Source organism: Carettochelys insculpta, chromosome 8, assembly GCF_033958435.1.
Source record: "Carettochelys insculpta isolate YL-2023 chromosome 8, ASM3395843v1, whole genome shotgun sequence".
Lineage (NCBI taxonomy): Eukaryota > Metazoa > Chordata > Testudines > Carettochelyidae > Carettochelys > Carettochelys insculpta.
Window position 1 is genome coordinate 62,933,311 of NC_134144.1, and position 22,634 is coordinate 62,955,944.

The 22,634-nt window shown below is 49.3% G+C and overlaps 1 protein-coding gene across 4 annotated transcripts in view; it reads left to right on the plus strand.

The window, feature by feature from the left end:
* The first annotated feature begins 211 nt into the window (after positions 1-211).
* ESYT3 (extended synaptotagmin 3) overlaps positions 212-22,634 on the plus strand; it is a 74,238-nt gene continuing 51,815 nt past the window's right edge. For 3 of the 4 annotated variants that reach the window (XR_012646372.1, XM_075000846.1, XM_075000845.1), the window contains exons 1-5: positions 416-488; positions 7,726-7,812; positions 11,962-12,003; positions 14,001-14,135; positions 15,154-15,230. Coding sequence is in view for 3 of the 4 variants with exons in the window: in XM_075000846.1 (XP_074856947.1) it covers positions 7,807-7,812; positions 11,962-12,003; positions 14,001-14,135; positions 15,154-15,230 (260 nt within the window). In the remaining variant the exon portion in view is untranslated. Of the gene's footprint in view, positions 489-7,725; positions 7,813-11,961; positions 12,004-14,000; positions 14,136-15,153; positions 15,231-22,634 lie in introns of all 4 variants that reach the window. The other variant, XM_075000847.1, reaches the window with a different exon arrangement.

The following is a 22,634-nucleotide window of genomic DNA, read 5'->3' on the forward strand; positions in this document are numbered from 1 at the left end:
GGCAGAGAGCAGGCAACGCGGCTGGCCGGTGGTGCGGCAGCCAACAGGCCCCACCCGGAGAGGGCGGCGGCCACCTGCGCGGGTCCCGCCCCGGGTTAAGAGCGCAGGGGCCGGGATGGAGCCGGCAGCGGTGGGGAGCTTGCTACGGAGTGCGCGTTGAGCGGGGGGGAGCCGCCATGGAGTCCAGGGGGGACTCCGGGCAGGGCGAGTCCGGCGCCCCGGCTGGGCAGTCGCAGGAGCCGCCCCGGCTGCTTCACGAGCTCGGCTGGTTCGCGGCCGGGGCGCTGCTCTGCCTCGGCCCGCTCTACCTGGCCGGCTGGCTGGGGCTGAGCCCGAGCTGGCTGCTGGCCGCCGTGGTGCTGGGGCTGTGCTGGCGGCGGAACCGGCGCGGGAAGCGCTCCCGGCTGGCGGCTGCCTTTAAGCTGCTGGAGGCGGCGGAGGAGCAGGCGCGGCGCCAGTGCGGCGCGTCCCCACAGCTGCCCGCCTGGGTGAGTGCGGGGGAGCCGGAGCCCGGCCGGGGGGCGCGGGGGAAGTCCCGCTCCTCGCCCTGCCCGCGGGTGCGGCTTGGCTCCACGTGCCCCTTTCCCCATGGCGGCCCCCGGGTTTGGGAGCAGGGGGTCTGTTGGGGGGGAAACTCTCTCACTAAAACTCCGTGTCCTGGGCTCACGTGGAACTAAACCTGGAGCCGGGTAAGTGCCCTCCTGCTGGGAACCAGCCCCCTCCCCAAGCCCCGTCCCCTCTAGGGAACCCTCAGCCCCACACACGGAATCATTGTCTCCCTTCACCCAGTGACAAACATCCCAGCTTTACAGAAACGCGTTTATAGTTTGGGTTTGTGTGCTCCCCACTTCGGCATTATTTGGCTTGAAATGCCATAAATCTGTATGTTTTCCGTGGCTCATTCCCTGGCTAATGAAAACTGATTAGTGAAGTTTCTCTGGCTTTAGTCAGCATTGTTTTCTGACCTAGCCAGAGCTGTTATGTTTTTGCTTACGCATCCTTTGGAAAACAAATTGTTTCCATTTCTGCTGGAAAAAAGTGTCCCGTAGTGGCACTCCCAGTGATAGCAACCTAAAAACTGCCATTAAAAAGCCTTGTGCTAGGAACGGCTCTAGAAAAGTGTATCTTTAACTTAATCTCCTTCTCTTCTAATATTCAGAGGTGGGAGTGTGAAATGAGACTGTCATAAAAGGGTATGTGTTGGGGTTGGAAATTCACCTGACAGTGAACCATATCCTGGAATACTCTCTGGTGGCCTTCAGGTTTCGTTTCCTTCAGTGAAAAGAGAGCGCTTAGCACTTCACAGAACTGGGGCTTGTGTTTTTAAAACAAAGCCATGCCTCTATCCTAAGGGAGTGTCTTCCACCTTTTCTGTTTGCCTGAGAATTCCATTTGTAGGTGGGGGATTCTCATTTCATACAAAACCCTTTGCTCCTATAAAACAAAGCAGCAGAAATGAAGCACTTCAAAGATTAACAAAATGATTTAATTGGTGATGGTCTTTCCTGGGACAGACCCACTTCTTCAGATCAGTTTCATTTCCAATACAGGCGGACATTTGTAAGTACAGAGGACAAAAAAAAATAGAATAAAAACTGACACATAAACTTGAAAGACTCTGTATTGTTGCCACCTATTGCTTTATCATGAGTCTGGGGATGTTTGGTGTGTCTTCAGGTTCCAGCTGATGGAAGGGAGATTCTCAAGTAGTGTCAACTGTCATTTTGTAAAAGGGTTCAGTTTAGATAGTTCAGCGTCTGTTAATCTGAACCCCAGAACACAGAAGGGTTTACAGCTCTCTTCTATTTCAAAATTATAAGATCACTTCTACACTCTTTATAGCTGCCTTGTTTATAACAGGTCAGCTGTTCTGAGCTCATGACTGCAGCTCCTGCAGCAATCTGTGCCAGTGGGGCAGGGCATCGTCCCTATAACGCACAGAGCTGCATATGTGACCCACAATGGTAAATAGATTGAGAACTACTACAGTAGATAGCGAGCTCCCCAGATGTTACCTCACTCGCATGTGACCTTTAATTCATTTTCTTGTATGACTTCATAACTTGTTTTCAGGGTATGGTGACATCTGTATCAATTGTGTAATATTTTATTTGATCAGATATAAGCAAGGAGTAAAGATGGAATATACATATTTGGCATCATTGCTAAAAGTTTTTGCCTACACAAACAAATTACATACAGTTCACTTGCTACAAGTGGGAATCTAATTCATAGTTATGCTAATTTGTGTTCAGTGTGGGGAATACTTAAATATATGCCATGACATTGGTTTGGAAGCCTAACTGGTGTAATCTTCTGGATGCTTAAGTTTCCAGTTTTCATGGCTGTGGAGCAAAGCATGAAAGATAAGCAAGTGTAACTGAAAAGTTCAGAGAGAACACACAAGTTGCTGAATGTGTGTGGGTGTTTTTAAGGCTTGAGTTTGTGTGTGTGTGTGTGTGGGGGGGGGGGGTGTTTAAAATGCCTGGGGGTGGCAGTACAGATAACTCAACAGGAAAATAGAACTTTATTGTCAGATGTTCTCCTCTAATGTGATAATTGTTCCTAGAACTTACGCTACACGCCACCTATTTCTCTTGCTAGCTCTAATTTCATTTCCCTTCCAAGTATAGGGAAAGGTCAGGTAGGGGGTGTGGAACCCCTAAAAGTCTTATATGGAACTGAAAAAGTAGATCACAAATAAGGATAATAAATACATGCTAAATAAAGTCATGAGATCAACATTTAGTTTAATTGTACATATTTAATAGCAAAAATCATTTAATGGCCAAAAGAAAAATCAAGCTAATATGTATTGTATTGGCAGTTTGAACTGCAAGAAGGGGTGGGTGGGTCCTCCCCCCCCCCCCCCCCCCCCCCCCCCCCCCCCCCCCCGCCCTTCTCCTCTGGGCAGATTTTTTGTGCTTTGGCTTAATAAGGGAAAGCTCGATTCACATATGTGGCATGGCAGTTGACTTCTGGAATTCATGGGGTGTCTCTTTTGTTGCTGCTGCATAGTTCAAGAACCCAGTTTTGCACGCATATGTGGTGGCAAAAAGTAACAACTGACAAATTGCACATCTTGATAAAGCTGAATAGCTTTGACATAAGCTGCCCCAAAAAGATCCACATGCTCTGAGTACAGGGATTTACAGTTGTATACAACAGGTGATCACACCACCAATTGACTGCATGCAGTGCTGAGTACTGGTATCATTGCCCTTCTCTGGCTAAGCTGCCATTACACAGGGACACATCATGGCAAACACAAATTGTTTTTAATTTAAAAAAAAAAAAAGTAGTGGAATTTTCACTTCCCGCAACCCCAAGCTTCCACGTAACACCGTGGGGGAGACACTGCTCTAGTGCTTTCAGGAGTGGTGTTGCAAGAGCTGGGATCTCTTCCCTTCTTCCAACTTACTGGCGAGCTCTTCTTGCTATGAGCTGTGCCAACCAGTTCCTGTAGGGTTGTGCATCCCTGAAAGGTTTGTGTTGCACAAGGCTTTACCACAGAATTGGGTGCATTTCCTCACTAGGCCACTTACGTTGTGTATACAACAGTACTAAAAAAAAAAAAAAGTGTCAAAGCACCACTTGGATGTTCTCAAACTCCCACCATGTTTTTCAGTAACCCATAAGTATTGTATGTGAAACTGGCTGGCACATACAATGCAGACATTGAGTCTTGACCTGCTAAACCTTAGAATACCTCCTAAGGCATTCTGTGTCCAAAACATCTCCTTTGCCATATAATTAGAGTATATGGGGGTGCTAGCAACACCATACTTATGACTTTCGGTTCCCTATGCAGCCTGAATGCCTGCACCATCCCTTCCTGCTGGGAAGCAGGACCGCAACTCGGGAGGGTGATGGGGGCAGGAACAGGACAGGGAGGTTGGTGGGGGAACAAGTAGAAGGGGGAGCACTGCAGCCCATCAGTGTTGTGGATCAGGGAGCAGTGCAGGGGGCCAGGGGATTGGGGGCCACTGAAGCTAGAGGGATGAAGGATTAAGCAGCTTGGGGGTAGGGAGGAAATTCAGCCATGGGGCTGGATTGGGGCTGCTGAAGGCAGCCCTGGCCTTTGGCTGTGCTGGGCATACAAAGGCGTAGCATAGGGCACTAATTAACTTGGAGAAATGCTGCTGCATAGGGCACCCCTTTCTTTACATATGCCTAAGGATGGCCCTGGCTGCGGAGATGTCACTGCATTAGTGCTAGTTCAGTTGCATTTAGTCTGATCCCCATGTTGATTAGTTGCTACTTCATTTGCAGTCTTGGAATCAGCATTCAAATATGCTCACCCATTCTTGTGCTAACATAAAACAAATGTAATCTTAACCATGGGAATCCTTTACGTTGTGTTATCTGGGGGAGGCTCTTGCCTTTTCAAAACTTTGGTTTTAAGAGCAGTTTTGCCCAAATTATCTGGCTTCGCCTCTTGCACAGGGTGCTAGCTGTGCACCACCTTGCTGAAATGGATATTGATTGGAACCCCTACGAGCACATGCTTGTGTAGTATTTGAACAGATCACTTTTAGCCTTTCAGATGTCAGTCTGTTTCATGGCTTAAGGCCGGAGGTATTGCCAACCTCTGGGGAAGGAGAGGATGTGGGGGGGAGGGTGGAAAAAAACTAATCTTTTCACTTAATTAGCACTTGTGTGGCATTTCTAATCTTCAAAGTCCTCTTCAAACACTTGCTAGTACGTTCAGCATTCTTGATATATTGGCACAAGCTACCTGTAAAATAGGGGTGGGAAAACTGACTTTAACAACTTAAATGGTACAGCAATGAGTTTGGGCACTCCTGGATGCTAATTCTGGGTTTACTCCTCTGCTAGAGGAGATGTTTTGGCTCATGCCACTTTTTTTCTGGTCTAAGCGACGCATGTGATGCTGTTACGTTGTCAGAACCTGCTGTAATTGAAGTCACTTGAAGTTAATTGGGGACAGGAGTTACCTTGGAATCTGTAATGTGTAGTGAGCAAATGGAAAAATGCTTTTCTGCTTGTAGCAACTGCTGGATCCAGCCATAGTTAAGATCTGTTCCTTAAACTGGGGCCCATGAAAATCTTGAAAGCATTTTGTTAGCCTTCAGCGATATTGGTGAGGTGGACCACTGGCCTCCTGAAATCCTTTTGTAAGTCATTTTGAATTTACAAAGGTTTATAGCAGCAACCAATGTGATACATGAGTTGAACTGGGAAGGAAGGAGGAGAGAGCTTTTTTAATTCTGACTGTCTTTTGTATTAAGAAACCTAATAAAACACTTGTCATCAGGAGAATTCTGCCTTTGGCCTTGCCCTGCAACACATCTCATGTACGTGCCAGTTGCCTGCTCATTGGTTACTTTAGGCAGTTGTGTGTGTTAGAGTAATAGCTGAGCACCTCAGTCTTTAACATAGGTATCCTTACAACATGGTTGTGAGATAAGGCAGTGCGCCTCTTCTCGTTTTGCAGATGTGGAACTGAGGCAGCAGCACAGCCAAGGTCATGCAAAAGTCTGTGACAGAATAGGGACCTGAACTCAGGTCTACAAGTCTTAGAATTTCCCAGTAGTTAATATCTGCTGGGTAGCTGTATTAGGCTTTCTCCTCAAAAACAACGAGAAGTCCTGTGGTGCCTTTATAGCCTTTTTGGGAGCATAAGCTTTCATGGGCAAAGACCCACTTTTATCAGGTCTTTGCCTGTGAAAGCTTATGCTCCAAAAAAATCTTAAGTCTGTAAGGTGCCCCAGGATTTCCCAGCAGTTAGGGCGCTAGCCTCTGTTTAATGTCCAACAGTTATGCCTGACTTCTGTAGTAGCTGATGCTGTCTGGGCAACCCCAGTTTTGATACCTGAAATAAAGCCTGTGTAATTAGAGTACGAGCGTGAGGGACGGGATGAAAAATCAAGCCTGGGTTTCTTAATCTTCGAAAAGCTCCATGCAGTGTTTGTCTGGGAGCAGTGGTAATCTCCCCTACTCTGTTAATCTTCAGAATAAAGGGCAGCACTAGTGCAAGCTTCTCAGTACCATCCCATTAACGCATCTCTGGCATCCCGTGGAGACACTGCCCCTGGGATGAGGCCTGCACACTGAACACAAATACTAACGTCTTCATCCATTCATCCACCGCTTAAATGTGAGGGGGACTGTGGGGTGCCTCTCTCTAAAGAACAGTTGCTTGAAGCTGACAATTGGCTGACTCCACCATGTTCTCCAAGCACCTTTCCACTCGTGACAGACTGACCGTAAGGGTGGAGATCGTCTGTTTCCTGTAATCCCCCTTCTTGTTAAATGCCTGTAGTATTTTATCTGTATTGATCCCTCAGATGCAGTGTTCTTACTTATCATGTACATTTAACTGGGGAGATGAACTTTTCAGTAAACCTGTGTGCCTGCCTCTCTCTGAAGAAGTGTTACCATTTAAAGGAACATCAAAGCAAATCACTTTCAAAGAAACACACTGGACAGCACTTTGCTTTCAGTCTAATAACTGGAGCTGATTGGTGACATTTAGAAAAAAAAAAAAGCCAACCTAATGAAATCCTGTGGCAAGGTAGAATAAAAGATAACTTGCATTTCTGTGTGAGGATCTCAAAGCACTCTACAAATCTATGCCTGAACTGAGAAGCAAGCATTTGATTAATAGACAGGAATGGTACCCTTCGGGAAAGGGGGCAGGAGCAGTTGATCTAGTTTTTGTGTGTCGCAGACTGAAAAATCCTGTAAGTGGAAGGGCTGCCCCCAGCGTACTTTTACTGTTTTTGCAGAGAACTGCCCAGGGTTTGCATACTCATTCTCAGAAGCATCATAATCTGCAACTCCTTCCCCTTCCTACACAAACATACTCCCCTCTCCAAATACTGTGTGCCTAGTACGACGTGGCATGTGGTTGAATTAGACTAACTATCCATCATTGCCCAGCAGGAGATTCAGAACCTGGTTTAATAATACCCCTCACATCTGTATGTTAATAAGCAGGCATCTGTTTTCACTTGCAAAATTAGCAGAGCTTTTTTTGTGAGACAGGCATGTACTGCACCATGATAAAAATGCTCAGTTTGCAAGAACAGAATTAAGTTTACCTGACTGTTATCTTGTAGTGTCTGTTTTTTCTTGATTTATTAATTTCAGGTTTTGGTGCAGGCTGTTTACAGCAGTTGTCTTTTATATAGGTATCTGGGTTTACCTGAGAGTGCTGGTATGCTGTCCCATAAGAATGGCACACTGTGAATGAACCTTGGTAACTTCAATGTTTTATTGTCTGTGACAGTGAGCCTGGTGTGCATTTCGTTGGTAATGAGGTGTCAGACTGAATAAAATCCTTTTAAGCTCATTTGTCAGGGAGACTATCTCACAGAATTGGAAGGGACCTTCACAGGTCATCAGGTCCTGTTGTGAGTGCAGGGGACTGGACTTATCACCATCCCTGACCTTTTTTTAAATGTATTTGCCCCAGGTCCCTAAATGGCCCCCTCAAGGCTTGAAATTGCAATCCTGGGTTTACCAGGCCAATGCTCAAACAACTGATAAATTCCTTCCTCCCCACATTTTGATCACCCTCCCTGTGAGTGAGTGATGGGTGGGAGAGGGGGATGGAGAATCTGCTTTGTGAGTGTTTGGAATGGCAGCCAACCTAATTATATCAAATTAACTACATTTGAGTGCCAGAATGGCTTGGACAGTGGAGCACTCAGTAATGGAATACTGTATTTCCAACTGGCTATGCACTTTCTTTTTCAGGTCCCATGCGTCTGGGGCACATACAAGAAGGACTTAGACCTTCTCTGGCTAATAAGCTAAGAAAGACCAGACCAGTCTTTCATGAAGGTTGAGACAAGCTTTGTTCATCTATGCCTGTTTCCATGCTTTGCAATACTAGCTTTGTGCCTATTTTGTGTGTGTGTTGTCTTGTCAACTAATTAGATTCACTTGCAACTGTTGCTTGTTCTGAGGATGGAATGGTCACTTTTCCTGCAGGGAAGAAACTTGGCACCACCCTTCCAAAGAAGGTAGAAGCAGGAATCGAATAATAGCTTGGCTACTTCAGCAAAGGCCATATAGATTTGGCATTCCATTCCTTCCCCTCTCCTCCTGACTGGTATATGGCTATTGCCGTCCCAAATTGTGCTGGGGAGGGGTGATCTAAGATGCAGGCAGGAGAGCTGAACACCTGACCGTCACAAGATTTTAAATAAATAAATTAAAAAATTTTAACTACACTAACCCCCCCCCCTTTTTTTTTCCCTTCCCCTCTCTTATGGACCCAAATTTAGTGGAGTTTGGGAGCAGCAGATGTCTGCCAGCCCACCCCCCGACCTGTTGTTCCCAAAGACCACTTAATCAAGGTCCACAAAATCCTAAAGCCCCGCCAAGAAAAAGTGAGGGATTTACTGGGTCTGCCATGGCTGAATCCTCCTGGACTGCTGCTGGAGCTGCCATGCACTCATCCCACCTGAGGTGGGGCACATACGTGGGCAGAGGGCATTCACACGTGTTCCACCCTGGTGGGAGGAGCATGGTGTGGCAGTGACCCTTTCAGCCACGCAGCGGGGTCCCAGCTGTAGTGGGAAAGACCAAGCTGTGCACAGCGGCAGGGCTGACAGCTGCAGTGGTGGGCTCCAGGGGTTCCTCCAGTGGCGAAGGCTCCTTTTGAGTTACGGGCCTCTTTTGAGGTACGGGGGGAGGTGGTGCTGGGGGAGCCTGGTGATGGTGGATGGGCAGTAAACCTTCTATTTAACGGACTTTTGGCTTTAATGGGCACCCCTCCTCCACCCAACCCCAGTCTTTTAAATCGGGGGTTTAGTGTAGGGGTTTCTTCTTGGCCCATAATCTTCTAATGTGGCTTATTCTTGATGAATTGCCATTAAATTGTCCTAAATCTTGACTTCTCAAGAAGATTAAGAGAAAATGCAACAATGGTTTTTTCTAAATCCAGGCTGCTCAGTTGGCTTCTCAGTGTGTTTGCTGTCTAAGTTAATCAGGTGGCCTGTTTAAAGCTCTGGAGAATACAAAAAAAATACTTCAAACTTGCAATTGTTCAGCTAGTGTTTCTTGTTCCTGTCACATCTCTGGCACTGGATTACTTCACTAGTCACAAGGGGCTGATCTAATCAGAAACAACAAAGTAAATGTTTAATACTGACTCTCCTCACCCTTTTCCTAGTTCTGTGGCCTGGTGTGATTTTAAAACTGGTGCAGTTCCTCAGCTTTCCCAATGCACAATGAAGAGGTCTTACAGTAATCACATAAATGGGCCCAGAAGTTATGGGGCATGGGAAAGAATCCTAGAAATGCAGAGTTGGAAAGGACCCTCAAGTTGCACCCAGTCCCCTGCACTGAGGTAGAAGCATGGACCTCTAGGCCATGCTTGATGGGTTTCAAGTAGATTGGGAATGCTGCCTACACTAAAGGTTTCATCCAAACTAATTTGACCATGGAATGCTTTTGGTTTGGAATATATTGATGGAACGTGTACATGGTGTTGAGGTGGGGGTATGTGATGACATGAAGGGGTTTAATAGCAAAAACTTACATGTAATGCTCAAAAGCTGATTTAAAAGTTAGGGTTTTTGTTCTTTGTAAAACAAGAGAATCCTCTGAAAACAGCTAATCTCTGTCTGATAAGAGGACAGTAAGCAACCCTATAATAAAGTATAAAAATTTCAGTAGAAACCCAAAACACAACCTCCATATAATAGTCAAGAGAAGGATGGTTAACATTGTTCTTCCTTACAAATGTAAAAAGGACGATACTCCAGAAAGGACTGTCTTTCCTTAAAGCTTAAATGTTTTTATGAAAAAGAAATTGAAAACAAATCAGATACGGAAAAATATTTTTAAATGTGTTTTTTATAAATTTGTTTACAGAAAACTATTGGAAAACAAACATTTGACTTTTTTTTTTAAATGGGGCATGTTTGTGGCATGTGGTAGTGTGTTTTTTTGTTTTTTTTTTGTTTTTGTTTTTTTTTTGCATCTTTTGGTCACAGATCCACTTTAATATTAGGAAAAATGTTGGAGAGTTGAATCCTCCTATCAGGTGCAGCATCATGTGACTGGTTGGAACACTACTCATGCCGAAACAATCCAAATAGACTGTTTTGTTGCAAGTCCCATGACTATAGTATTATGAATTATAAATATTGATACACCTACAATCTAAATACCATTCAAATACTGTAGTATTTTTGATACACACCATTTTGTGTCTAATATTTTTCCTTTGAAAATACAGCTCACCCCCCGCCCCCGCCCCAAGGAAAACCTGTTCACATTGCACTGGATGCAGCTTGGGAAACCCTGGTGTAGGGGATTTCCCAGCCTTCCTTGGAAGCTGCTGTTGCAGCTTGACTATAAGGAAGATAGTTAGAAAGCTTTTTCCCTGATATCTAAACTAAATCTTCCTGGGTGCAGCTCGAGCCTACTTCTTGGTTTGACATTCAGTGGATATGAACATAGATCACTGTCCCCTTTTTAACAGCCTGTAAGTTGCAAAGATGGTTTTAAGGTTCTCAGTCTCATTTTCTCAGGGCTTAACCATACCCAGTTTTTTCAGGGTGCTTTGACTTAAGTCAGTCATTTTAGGAAAGTCCTTGATTGAAATCTTGTAATCAACTTGCTTTTCCATTTGTACTTCAGTTATTTTCTCAAGAAGGGTGCATTTTCTTTGATTTGGTATAGCCATTAAAACTGAATAGAGCTTTTCTAGAATCACAGAGTACTGGAATCTGAAGGGACCTCAACAGGTCAAAGTCCAGTCCCATGCACCCATGGCAGGACCAACCACCGTCTAGACCATTCCTAACAGATGTTGGTCTAACCTGCTCTTAAATATCTCCAGTGACAGAGATCCCACAAGCTCTCTAGGCTGTTTATTCCAGTGCTTAACCACCCTGACAGTTGGGCCAACCTAAATCTTCCTTGCTGCAATTTAAGCCCATTGCTTCTTGCCCTGTCATTTTAGATTTGATACACTTCTAGTAGGTACAAAAGTGTATGCTACCCTGTAACTATAAACATTTAAACAACTATGTAGCTTGTATTCCTATTTGTATAAATTGTAAATTTTAGTTTAAAATGGTGAATGCCTTATTTACTACACAGTTAATTTTGTGTTCATGATTTGTTTTAAGCTTCATTCGAACAGTAAATGGAATTTAAATATAAATAGCATATAAAATAAATGTAGATATATACCCCATGTGTGTTTCAGATTTATTTTTAAACAGTTTTGTTTTTAGAAAAACTTCTAATTTTTTCAATTTTATTTCCAAAATTCTAATGCACTCTGCATGTGTTGGCGTGTGGGAGTAGACTTGTTCTTTTGCAGCTTTCCTCTGATTTGTCCAGAACTTCTTTAAAACATTACCTGCCCTACACTCCTTGAAATGCTCCCTCAGGGGCTGGGCTCTCAACTCTGGGTTTACACATCCCATGCTCTAACTGCTGAGCTAACTGTTCCTGCTAAGCACCATCAGTACCAAGTAGGCATCTATCCATGCTATTTTTAGTATAAAACTCTTGCTAGTATATCCCAGAATACTGCCTTTTTTTGGTAATGCACTTTGTTGGTGACTTAATCAATTTTGTGATGCGTTATAACCCTGATTCTTCTCAACAGTGCTTCTGTCTAGCCAGTTATTCCCCATTTTGTTGGGGGGGTGTGTGTGTGTGTGTGTACGTTGCTGTTGGTTTTTTGTTTTCTTTCTTTTTTGCTTAAGTGTCATATTTTGCACTTGTCTTTAATTTAATCATTTGATTTTAGACTAATTCTCTCATTTGTTGAAGTTGTTTTGAGTTCTTGTCACTTCTGAAGTAGCTGTAAAAAAAATCTTATGTCCCGTTTGCCTTTTATGTACAATCTAGGATGTCAGTGGATTGCATGCCTCCAAACCCGAGCTTGATTTCAACATCCTGGCTACATTTACATAAAGCTGCATAATTATGTGTAACCGTTTTATTTTTCTTTGCCACTAGCTCCACTTTCCTGATGTTGAACGGGTGGAATGGCTGAACAAGGTGAGAGAGTTTTAATGGAGCTGTCCTTGAAACTTTTTTTTTTAATTGAAATGTCTGTGCTCTGGAGCGACCCTTTAAGCGCACACTTAAATGCACACGTGTAATAGAAATAACTTGCTGCTTTAGGGACTGCTTTTTAATGCCTCTGCTTAAATTTCTGAGCACACAGTCTGTGCGGATTCAGTCTGAGCAGAGCACTTGTCTGGTTAACAAGAGCTGTGCCTTCTCTCCTGCCAAATATGACTTCAGATTGCTGATCAAACATAAGAAAACCTGCCTTAAAAAGTCAGGCTTCCCATCTTCCTTCTGTCAGTAACCCCTGCACTTTAGATGCTATCTAAATATCAGGCAGGACCATGCCACTGTACCAGTAATTCCTTGGGGGGTAATTCTGGCCCTCCATACATAAACCTGCTCCTTCCTTGATGGTTTGTCTCATCCAGTCTGAATTGCCAGCTCTTGTGGGAAGAGAGCTGCCACACTTTCTCATTCTTAGTAGCAAAACGTAGACGTAGAACAAGGCCAATATTTTCTGACGTTATTTTTTTAGGTGCCCAATGTGAGACACCTTGGAAGGGCCAGGTCTTAAGGAGATCTGTGTCCATAAACTGCTGAAGCTCCTTGTAAGGTATCTCCTGTTGGATCCCTAATCAGGCAGGGAAGATGGGTTTTAAACCTTTGGAGCAAATCTCTGGTCATTTTCCTGATTCACGTTCAAGGGAGGGGACACATAGCTGTGTTCACAGCGTTGCAGTTCCTAAGGTAACGGCACCTCTGAGCCTTTTGTGGCCTCTCAGCAGCTGGAGGATGGAGACCTTTATGTCAGGGTTCTACATATCCCTTCTGGAGCAGGAATTTAGGTTCTTATTCCTCCTGCAATGTACTGGGGTTATCCCAGCTGGAGTTCACTTCACTCCCGGCAGCTCAGGTCTGTCTCAGGGGCACTGGCCAGGTTAATGATCACCCTTTGTAATGCAAAGTACTGCATATTCAGAACAGAAGCGTCCTAGATGATAATTCATTTACAGTTGTGAACAGTTTGTGCTGATCTTAGCTTAACAGGGACCCACCCATCTTCCATGCAGAGACCATGATAGGGGTACAGTGCTACTGAGTCTGACCCCTTTGGTCATGGTGCCTCAGTAGTTCTTGGATGTGGTCAGAGCCTCCTATGAAGGTGGTCCCTAGACAGTGTTTATAGGTCTGACTACTTCAAGCAGCTAAAACCAGTGCGTGGTGTGCCCTCTCCCACCCTGCTTTCAGTGAGGCTTCTTCAAGCTGGTTACCTGCCTCGGACTCGCATTAATCACCTCCCGGTGACTTTCAGTTCCTGTGGGGAACTCCTGTAACTCTCCCAATTAGCCAGAACACAATCCTTAGCCCATAAAGGTACACAGAACATTTTACATAGTTGATAAAATAGTCTCAAGGTGGTCGTGTGTCCATGATACCTGTCACGGTGTTAAATCATACAGCCATCATCTCAAAAAGGGGAATGAGCCTGCTCGAAGGTGCAAAGAAAAGGTTTGTGACCAAGTAGAATGGATAATCGCCCTATGTACTGAACAGCATGGAGTTAAGTTTTTCCACAGCTAGAATGTGGGCCTGCAACCTGCATTTCCTGAGCCTCATGCAGCTCTAAGGATAACTTCCTGTAGCATCCCCCAGAGAGAGTGGGTTCAGGAATGTAAGTCAGGAAGACAGTAGTACAAACACCTGTCACGTGTCGGGAAATAGCATATGTAAAGAGTTTGTGAGCATCCTGCAGTAAACATGTATTGCATTACCAATCGTTGTGTGTGTGCTGTTCTGAAAATAAGGGTTACAAAAAGTATAGCTTGGTATTTATTAAGGACCGTCTTGTGGCTCTTGAATTATTGAGGGTTTTTTTTAACTCAATTGGGGGGAAAAAATGGCTCCTCTTGCTATTTTGAGTGCTGACCCCTGAGCCAGATGCATCTTGTGCAAAGAATCCTCTGTTTTATTGCTTTCTGTAGGCCCTGGTGCAGGCCTGGCCATATTTTGGGACAGTCATGGAAAAAGCATTTAAAGAGAAAGTCGAACCAAAGGTCCGAGCAAAGAACATGCACCTGAAAACATTTACCTTTACCAAACTCCACTTTGGAGAGAAGGTAGGTGAAATCACTGGGCTGGTTAGAGAACAAGAAGTAGTCTTGTGGTACCTTATAGACTAACAGATATTTTGGAGCATAAGCTTTCGTGGGCAAAGACCCGCTTCATCAGATGATGATGAAGCAGGTCTTTGCCCACGAAAGCTTATGCTCCAAAATATCTGTTAGTCTATAAGGTGCCCCAACATGACTACTTGTTCTCAAACCTACACACTAACATGGCTACATCTCTGATACTGGGCTGGTTAGATTGATCCTGTTCTGGCTTTGCTCCCAAATTGCTGGGGGACAGAGGTGGGAGGTGTAGGTTGGGGTTCCAGTGGTGTATAATTTCTTCATTTACAAAATCCTAGAGATCTAACAGCCTCAGTCCTAATTCAGCAGCTATTTACCCTCTATTCTTTTGGCTCATCCTGTCCTCTCTTTTCTTTGCTTTTAAATAAGCCCTTAATTAATCAAAAGAACACAGTGATTCTAGATCTGGGGGACAGAGTAGCCTGGCATGACATGACTGAGGCTAGGCAATAAAGATGGGTCTCTTTTATCAGCATCCTTTCATTACAGGTTTACAGACATGATCTTAGGAGACTTGAAATGTTGCTAGGCTGGTCTGAAACCAGGCTTGTTTTGAGACCTTCAAGGTTATCTAGCAGAATTTGCATTCCTGTTCTGATGATGATGTAAAATAGTTCAGAGTGCACTCGCACTGTTGAGGATTCCATGCTCCCAGAACTAGCTGTGCAACTCACCCTAGATTTTTTTGGAGAAAATAATGGCAAGAAAAATGTGCAAAAAGTAAACTTGTTGAGTAAATATTTCACTACTTCTGCAAGGTTGTGCTGCATCTTTAACTTTTTTAATTGAGCCAATGTTTCCAGTTTACTTACCTGCTAATATTTGAAATTAGCGACATTTTATTGACAGTGTATCTGGGCTGAAGAAAACAGAATCCTTCAGTTGGCCCTAATTTTAAAAGCTGTTCATGGTGCCATATCTCGTATGTGCCTCTCTCTTTCAGTGCCCTAAAATCAATGGAGTAAAGACTTATACTAAGGAAATTGATAGAAGACAAGTGGTCCTGGACTTGCAAATAAGGTAACATTTAAACTATTCATATCAAATGCTCTTGACTTGCCACCCTTTAAGAAGTTACATGGGAATATAGCAATTTCTGTAGTGGATCACAGCTGAGGTCCATCTCATCTGGGTTCAGTGTGATGGTGGCCAGCACATGATGCTTCACTGGAAAGTACAAAACCACTGCAATTCGTTGGTGTGGGATAATCTGACGCCCCCCCCCCCACACACACAGTAGGTGGTCTCCTGACTACTACTAGGTAGAGATTGTCTTGTTCCCTGGAGCATGAAGCTTAATGTTCTATCCACAAGACTTTATCATCTATATAATGACCCTGCATATTTTTGGTGTCCATCTTAAAAATCCAATTCCTCTTTGAGCCTTGTTTCAGTCTTTGTCCTTCATGACATGGAGTTCCACAGCTTAACTGCATTATGTAGGAAAAACATTTCCTCTGATTGGCTTTGAATTTCTCGCCTCTTGTGTGTCTCCTAGTTCTTGTGTTACGAGATGGAGGACTTAGGTTCCTAAGCTACCATCTCTGTACCATTGATTGCTCTGTTTGGGCATGTTCTCCTTAGGAAGGGGACAATCTTTTCAATTTATAATCAGGTATCATAGCAGTGAAGTAGTAACATTGTGTCTAGATTTAATAAACAATAATGCTTGCTTTGAATTATTTTTCCAAATGCTCGTGGCACACCTGAGTTGTTCCCAGCATGGAGTTCAAGAGACACTGCCCTAGACTGTACTTGGGCCAGACAACCCGTCTTTTGTGTGTTGTGGACTCTGCTGTGCACCTAAAGGATCTAAAAATAAGTAAATAGCATTTATTTCTGTAGAACAGCCATGCGTGAGCTGGATTGGATAGTTGCTTCAGGAAGTAATGCTTGGGGTGGTGATGAGAAGCAGCAGCACAATAAGCTGTGCTGGTTTTTGCCCTGTGGCTGTTTTCCACAGGATGCAGAAGGAGAGCTAAGAAAATGGGTGTGGTTGGTAATTGCAGGCTGGTAGACTTCCATTGTAAATAGGGCGGTCTCTGCTTGGCTGGGACATGCAATCATCCTCTGACGTTTTGTGACTGTTTGGAAGTAAGGGAAAAAAAACTTGTCCACCTGAGTCCACCCTTCTCCAGGAAGGAAAAGCTAGCCTGACCAAATAGAAGGAATGATGCTGATAAATGCATTAGCTATGAATGCCTAGTGACTTACTAGTTCCTCTGCATCGTCAGAGCTGGTAATACAAAGGAGAAACCAGTTTGAACTGTGCTGGCTTCTCTTACCTTGAAGTGTGAAGCTGCAGCAGCTTAGGCTGGGCCTGAATCTGGCCCATTAATTGTAAACAATAGGATTGATTAACAAAGCCAGTCACACCTAGATAGCACATTACATGTCTGTTCATAAGAAATTGGTGGTGGCTGGTCAAGCAGGAAATTTGGATTGTCTATTCAAGGTGCTCTAAAATGCAGTTGTGTGCTAAAAGCCATAAGCTTTGTTTGGTTAGTGAGTACCTTCCCATTGGTGCTTATTTTCATTGGGGTACTTTGCCAATAAATATATGCAGGTATTTGCTAAAGCTCAGATATATCCATCAGCTGTTCTTACATCCCGTTTGCTCGGAGAAGGTAGTCAGTCATGTCTGGCCTTCAGTCGTCTTGTCTTTTACATATACTACTGATCTGAGGTAACATCACTTAACCCCTGAGTGTCCCCTGTCTGGGTAGGGAGGAGTTAATCAGTTGGTCCAGGTAGTGATAGATCTTTGGCCATATCCTCCCTCCCTGTTCCCAAACTAGTGTTATAGAGCGATTTTGCTGTAGATTACCATTTAAACACAGTGGAGCAAAGTCTGCTCTGGGGGGCCTTTTCCTACTGAATGAGAGGATCCCAGCTAGGAACTGGTGCAGTTTTCTGCTGTTGTCTAAAGAACATGGCTCCCCTCTCAAATTAGAACATAATTCAAACGTTGGAAGTTCCTCACTTCAGCCCTTCACTCCTTTTGGAGTCGAGTTCTGGTCTCTCTCTCTCTCTCTCTCTCTCTCTCTCTCTGTGTGGTTGTTCCTGTTCACAGACTGGTTCAGTTGCTTAACGTATCCCTCAGGCTTCCTTCAGACGTGACCTTTTGGGATGGGATCATGTATGGGGAGAACTCTTCCTCAAGGAGTTTATTGCAAATAGAAATAGAGACCTGTGTGTGTTTTGTAAGGTGGAATTTGGGTTTAGCATTAGCACTTTCTGTGGTTGTGGAGGCAAGATGTCACTTGAGCATGGAGGAAGTGCTTGTCTATGTGAATAGTCACAACTGATTTTTATATTTATTCAGGTGGCTATCGCTCTTCAGTAGTAGTTCACTATGGCTGCTTTTTCTCCAGTTAAATTTCTTTCCTCTCATGTTTCTTGACACTGGGTGCAAGATAGGACGGTTTATTTTAAACAATTCAGTCAAGCTTACAATGGACAGTGAAATAAAATTACGACACTAACAGTTTCTAGTAAAAGGGAGCACATTTGTTTTTTGGAATGGTTATTGGTCTGTGGGTAGTACTATGGTAGCATAATACCATTCCTCCTCTTAGTTCTGAGTCCCCCACAAAGGACGGACAGCAAAACGATCTTGAGAGTTCAAACCCAGACCCTTGAAGAGTTGGTGTCTGGCCCCTTGTGCCCATGCAAATCTCAGTCAAGTTGTTGAGACTCTGTGGCTGCGTCTACACGTGCACGCTACTTCGAAGTAGCGGCAGTAACTTCGAAATAGCGCCCGTCACGTCTACACGCGTCGGGCGCTATTTCGAAGTTGAAATCGACGTTAGGCGGCGAGACGTCGAAGTCGCTAACCCCATGAGCGGATGGGAATAGCGCCCTACTTCGACGTTCAACGTCGAAGTAGGGACAGTGTAGACGATCCGCGTCCCGCAACGTCGAAATTGACGGGTCCTCCATGGCGCCCATCAGCTGGGGGGTTGAGAGACGCTCTCTCCAGCCCCGCAGCTCACTGGTGGCCGCGTGGAGCGGCCCCTTAAAGGGCCCCTCCCCCGCCCTGACTGCAGGAGGCTGAGGGAACGTGCAGGCTCCTGTCTGCACACGCGGTGCAGAGCCTGCCCAGCCCTCAGCCCCTGCAGCAGCCATGGCTGCCCAGCAGCCCCCCCAGCGCCCCCAGGGGACCCCCCCCAAGGGCAGCCAGGGCAGCCAGCAGAGCCAGAGGACCAAGCAGTCTGGGAAGCGGCAGCGGGGCCCCTCCTGGACGGAGGCCGAGCTGCAGGACCTGCTGGGGCTCTGGAGCGAGGAGGAGGTGCTCCAGGTAGTGGGGAGCAAGAGACGGAACGCGGATGCGTTCGCTCGGCTGGCCGAGGGCCTGGCCACCCGGGGTCACCCTGCCCGCACTCCTGACCATGTCCGCAGCAAGGTGAAGGAGCTGCGGCAGGGTTACTCCCGGGCCCGGGATGCGGCCAGCCGATCTGGGGCCGCCCCAGTCACTTGCCCCTTTTACAGGGAGCTCAGGGACATCCTGGGCCCCCGGCACACCTCCTCCCCTCCGGCCACCCTTGACACTTCGGCTGACGAGCCCCAGCAGGCCCTGCAGCCGGGCTCCAGCCCGGAGGTAAGCCCCGCACCCCGGGGGTCCCCCCCGGAGGCCATCCCCGGGACATCACGGCAGGGGGAGGAGGAGGAGGAGGAGGGGGGCTCCTCCTCCACTGATTCCAGCCTGCAGATCCTCCTCGTGCCATCCCGGAGCAGCAGCAGGGCCTCCGACCCCCGGGGATCTCCGGACCATGGGAGCGGACCCACAGGTAGGTACCCCTCTCTGGTGGATACCCCGGGGCTGGAGGGGCGGGGGGAACAGAGATGTGTCCAGGGCCCCCCACACGCTCACATGGCCATGGCCCCAAGGACACCAGGGACAGGGCCCTCACAGCACTGCAGCCAGCAGCCCCTGCCCCCCGCCACCCTGCATGACAGTGCCTTGCCCCATCCCCAGGCCAGGGGGGAGCGGAACCTCGAGGGGCCCCCGGGCGGAGGGGGTGGGACACCCCGCAGCACCAGCAGGCGATGGAGTGGGGGGAGTGCCAAAGGGAGACCCAGGCTACAGATGAGCCACCCGAGCCGAGGAGCTCCCAGGGCCAAAGGAGGATCCTGGCGCTACAGCTGGCAGGTGACACCTGTGCCCTGAACAAACAGGAGGGAGGAGCCGAGCTGGCTTGGAATTGGGGGGCGAGGGCGGGGGCCACAGGTAGAGGCTAGGGGAAGGGAGAGCTGGTAGGCAGCCAGCCAGAGGAGGGGGAAAGCTGCATCGCAGAGGGGCCCCCCCTTGGGGTCTTCTCCCCACGACGAGTTGGAAGGACTGTCTCTTCCGACAGCTGGTGCTGTCACTCCTGCCAGAAACTGGCCAGCTGTGGCCTAAGAAACCTCTCCTGCTCTCAGACCCTGCGGGCTGAAGTGAGAGTCGCTCCCACCAGGGGACGGGCTGCAGGGCAGGGGGACCCCTGAACCCCATCCATCACAGCAGCATCTCCTGGGGACGGGGATGGGGAACCTGCAGCACAGGGCGGGGGGGGGACAAAGGCCACGGCTCGGGGACGACACTAATGCCTGTCTCCATTCTTCTTTCCCCCCTCCTCTCCTGTGTCCTGCACCTGCACCGGCACCATCCGAAGGACCGGAAGAGAGCGCCGGCGAGGCGTCGGTCGTCCCGGAGAGTCCTCCGGGACCCTCGCTCCAGGGAAGCCCCCCGGCCGAGGAACCACCGGCCCCGCGGAGGGCAAGACGGCGGACCCCGCGCCTACTGCCGGCGGTGGCCACAGACCCCCAGCTGCTGGCCATCCATCGCCGGCAGCTGGAGGTGTCGGAGCGGCAGCTGGAGGTGTCGGAGCGGCAGCTGGAGGTGTCGCAGCAGTACATCCGGCTGCAGGAGCAGGCGCTGGCCTGGCGCCGCGAGTCATGGGGGGCCCTGGTGGACACTGTCAACCGCCTGGTTGATTTCCTGGCCCCCCATGCCGCGCCAGCCGCGCCACCACCCGCCATGGCCGCTCCTGCAGCCCCACCACCAGCTGCTGCAGCCGCCGCCGGCCCGTCCGCCGTCGCCCCACCACCTCCCCGCGAGGGCCACCGCACCGAGGGACCCCTGGAGCCACCCGAGACTCGCCGGCGCCGATATCTTCTGGTGGAGCCCGCTCCCACCCAGCCGCGGACCAGACTGCAGGCCCGCCGGAGCTCCCGGCCGGGAACGCCCACTGGGGGCCTGTAGGGGCTGAGGGGCCCGGGACGTGGCCCCCCCCCCGATGGACAGACTTTGGGGACTGGGTGGGTGGGTGCTGCCCCTGCTTGCCCCGTCCCCCCTGTAAATAGTTCTCCCCGTTCTCCTCCCTGCTTTTTGGTTTCCTTTTGTGGATGGCGCACCCTGCTTGGAGTTTATTGTTGTACATAGTTTTATTTGTGCCCATCTTGCTTTTGTTACATGTTTGTCCCTCCTTTTTGCTTTCCCTTTCACATGTGTATATTTTTCTATTTCAAAAAAAAAAAAGGTTCAGCCAAAGAAAACATTTACGTTCACCCACAAGTTCGATCTGTCGTTTCTCCTGGACAAGGGGGGGGGGCGGTGGGGTGCCCCATGGTGGTGTGGGCGTTGAGGCAGGAGTGTGGGGGAGGAAGGGGCGGGCAGTCGGGGGCCTGGGCAGAGTTCACCCCGCGGCCTGGTTGTCGAAGTGGGCCCGCAGGGCCTCCCGGACCCGGGTCCCCTCTGGGTCCACCTGCCGACTGGGGGCAGCAGGTGGCTGGAGGTGTGCCCTGCCGGCCTCGGCGGCCCAGCCCTGAAGGAAGGTCTCCCCCTTGCTCTCGACAAGGTTGTGCAGGGCGCAGCAGGCACCCACAATCTGGGGGATGTTGTTGGGGCTGGCATCCAGGCGGGTGAGGAGACATCTCCATCGTCCCTTGAGGCGGCCGAAGGAGCGCTCCACCACCTGGCGCGCACGGTTCAGGCGCGCGTTGAAGCGCTCCTGGCTGGCGGAGAGGTGGCCCGTGTAGGGGCGCATAAGCCACGGCCGGAGGGGGTAGGCCGCATCCGCAATCATGCAGAAGGGCATGGTGGTGTCCCCCAGAGGGATCTCCCGCTGGGGGATGTAGGTCCCCGCCTCCAGCCGGCGGCACAGGCCCGAGTTGCGGAAAACCCGGGCGTCGTGGGTGCTGCCAGGCCAGCCCACGTAAATGTCCTGGAACCGTCCCCGGCTGTCCACCAAGGCCTGCAGGACGACTGAATGGTAGCCCTTCCGGTTCACGTATCGGCCTCCGCTGTGGTCCGGGGCGCGGATGGGGATGTGGGTCCCATCCAGAGCCCCGAAGCAGTTGGGGAAGCCCAGGGTGGCAAAGGCGGCAATGGTGGCATCTGGGTCCCCCAGCCTCACGAGTCTGTGCAGGAGCATGGAGTTGATGGCACGCACGACCTGCAGGGAAAGCACATGGGACAGCCCCAATGAGGGGTGAGCAGGGTGTGCATGGCCCTGCCCTGGCCCCCCTGGCTCCCCTGGCCTGCCCTGCTCTGCCCTGGCCCCCCTGCTCTGCCCTGCTCTGCCCTGGCCCCCCTGGCCTGCCCTGCTCTGCCCTGCCCTGCCCTGGCCCCCCTGGCCTGCCCTGCTCTGCCCTGGCCCCCCTGCTCTGCCCTGGCCCCCCTGGCCTGCCCTGCTCTGCCCTGGCCCCCCTGCTCTGCCCTGGCCCCCCTGGCCCCCCTGCTCTGCCCTGCCCTGCCCTGGCCCCCCTGGCCCCCCTGCTCTGCCCTGGCCCCCCTGCTCTGCCCTGGCCCCCCTGCCCTGCCCTGCTCTGCCCTGGCCCCCCTGCTCTGCCCTGCCCTGCCCTGGCCCCCCTGGCCTGCCCTGCTCTGCCCTGGCCCCCCTGCTCTGCCCTGGCCCCCCTGGCCTGCCCTGCTCTGCCCTGGCCCCCCTGCTCTGCCCTGCCCTGCCCTGGCCCCCCTGGCCCCCCTGCTCTGCCCTGGCCCCCCTGCTCTGCCCTGCCCTGCCCTGGCCCCCCTGGCCCCCCTGCTCTGCCCTGGCCCCCCTGCTCTGCCCTGGCCCCCCTGGCCTGCCCTGCTCTGCCCTGGCCCCCCTGCTCTGCCCTGCCCTGCCCTGGCCCCCCTGGCCCCCCTGCTCTGCCCTGGCCCCCCTGGCCTGCCCTGCTCTGCCCTGGCCCCCCTGCTCTGCCCTGGCCTCCCCCTGTGGGTTCTCTTACCTCCATGAAGACGGCCCCGACAGTGGCCTTTCCGACGCCAAACTGCTGCCCCACGGATCGGTAGCTGTCCGGAGTGGCCAGCTTCCAGACAGCGATGCCGACCCGTTTCTCCACGCTGAGGGCACGCCGCATGGTGGTGTCCCGGTGCCGGAGTGCGGGGCTGAGCCACTGGCACAGCTCCAGGAATGTCTGTCGGGTCATCCTGAAGTT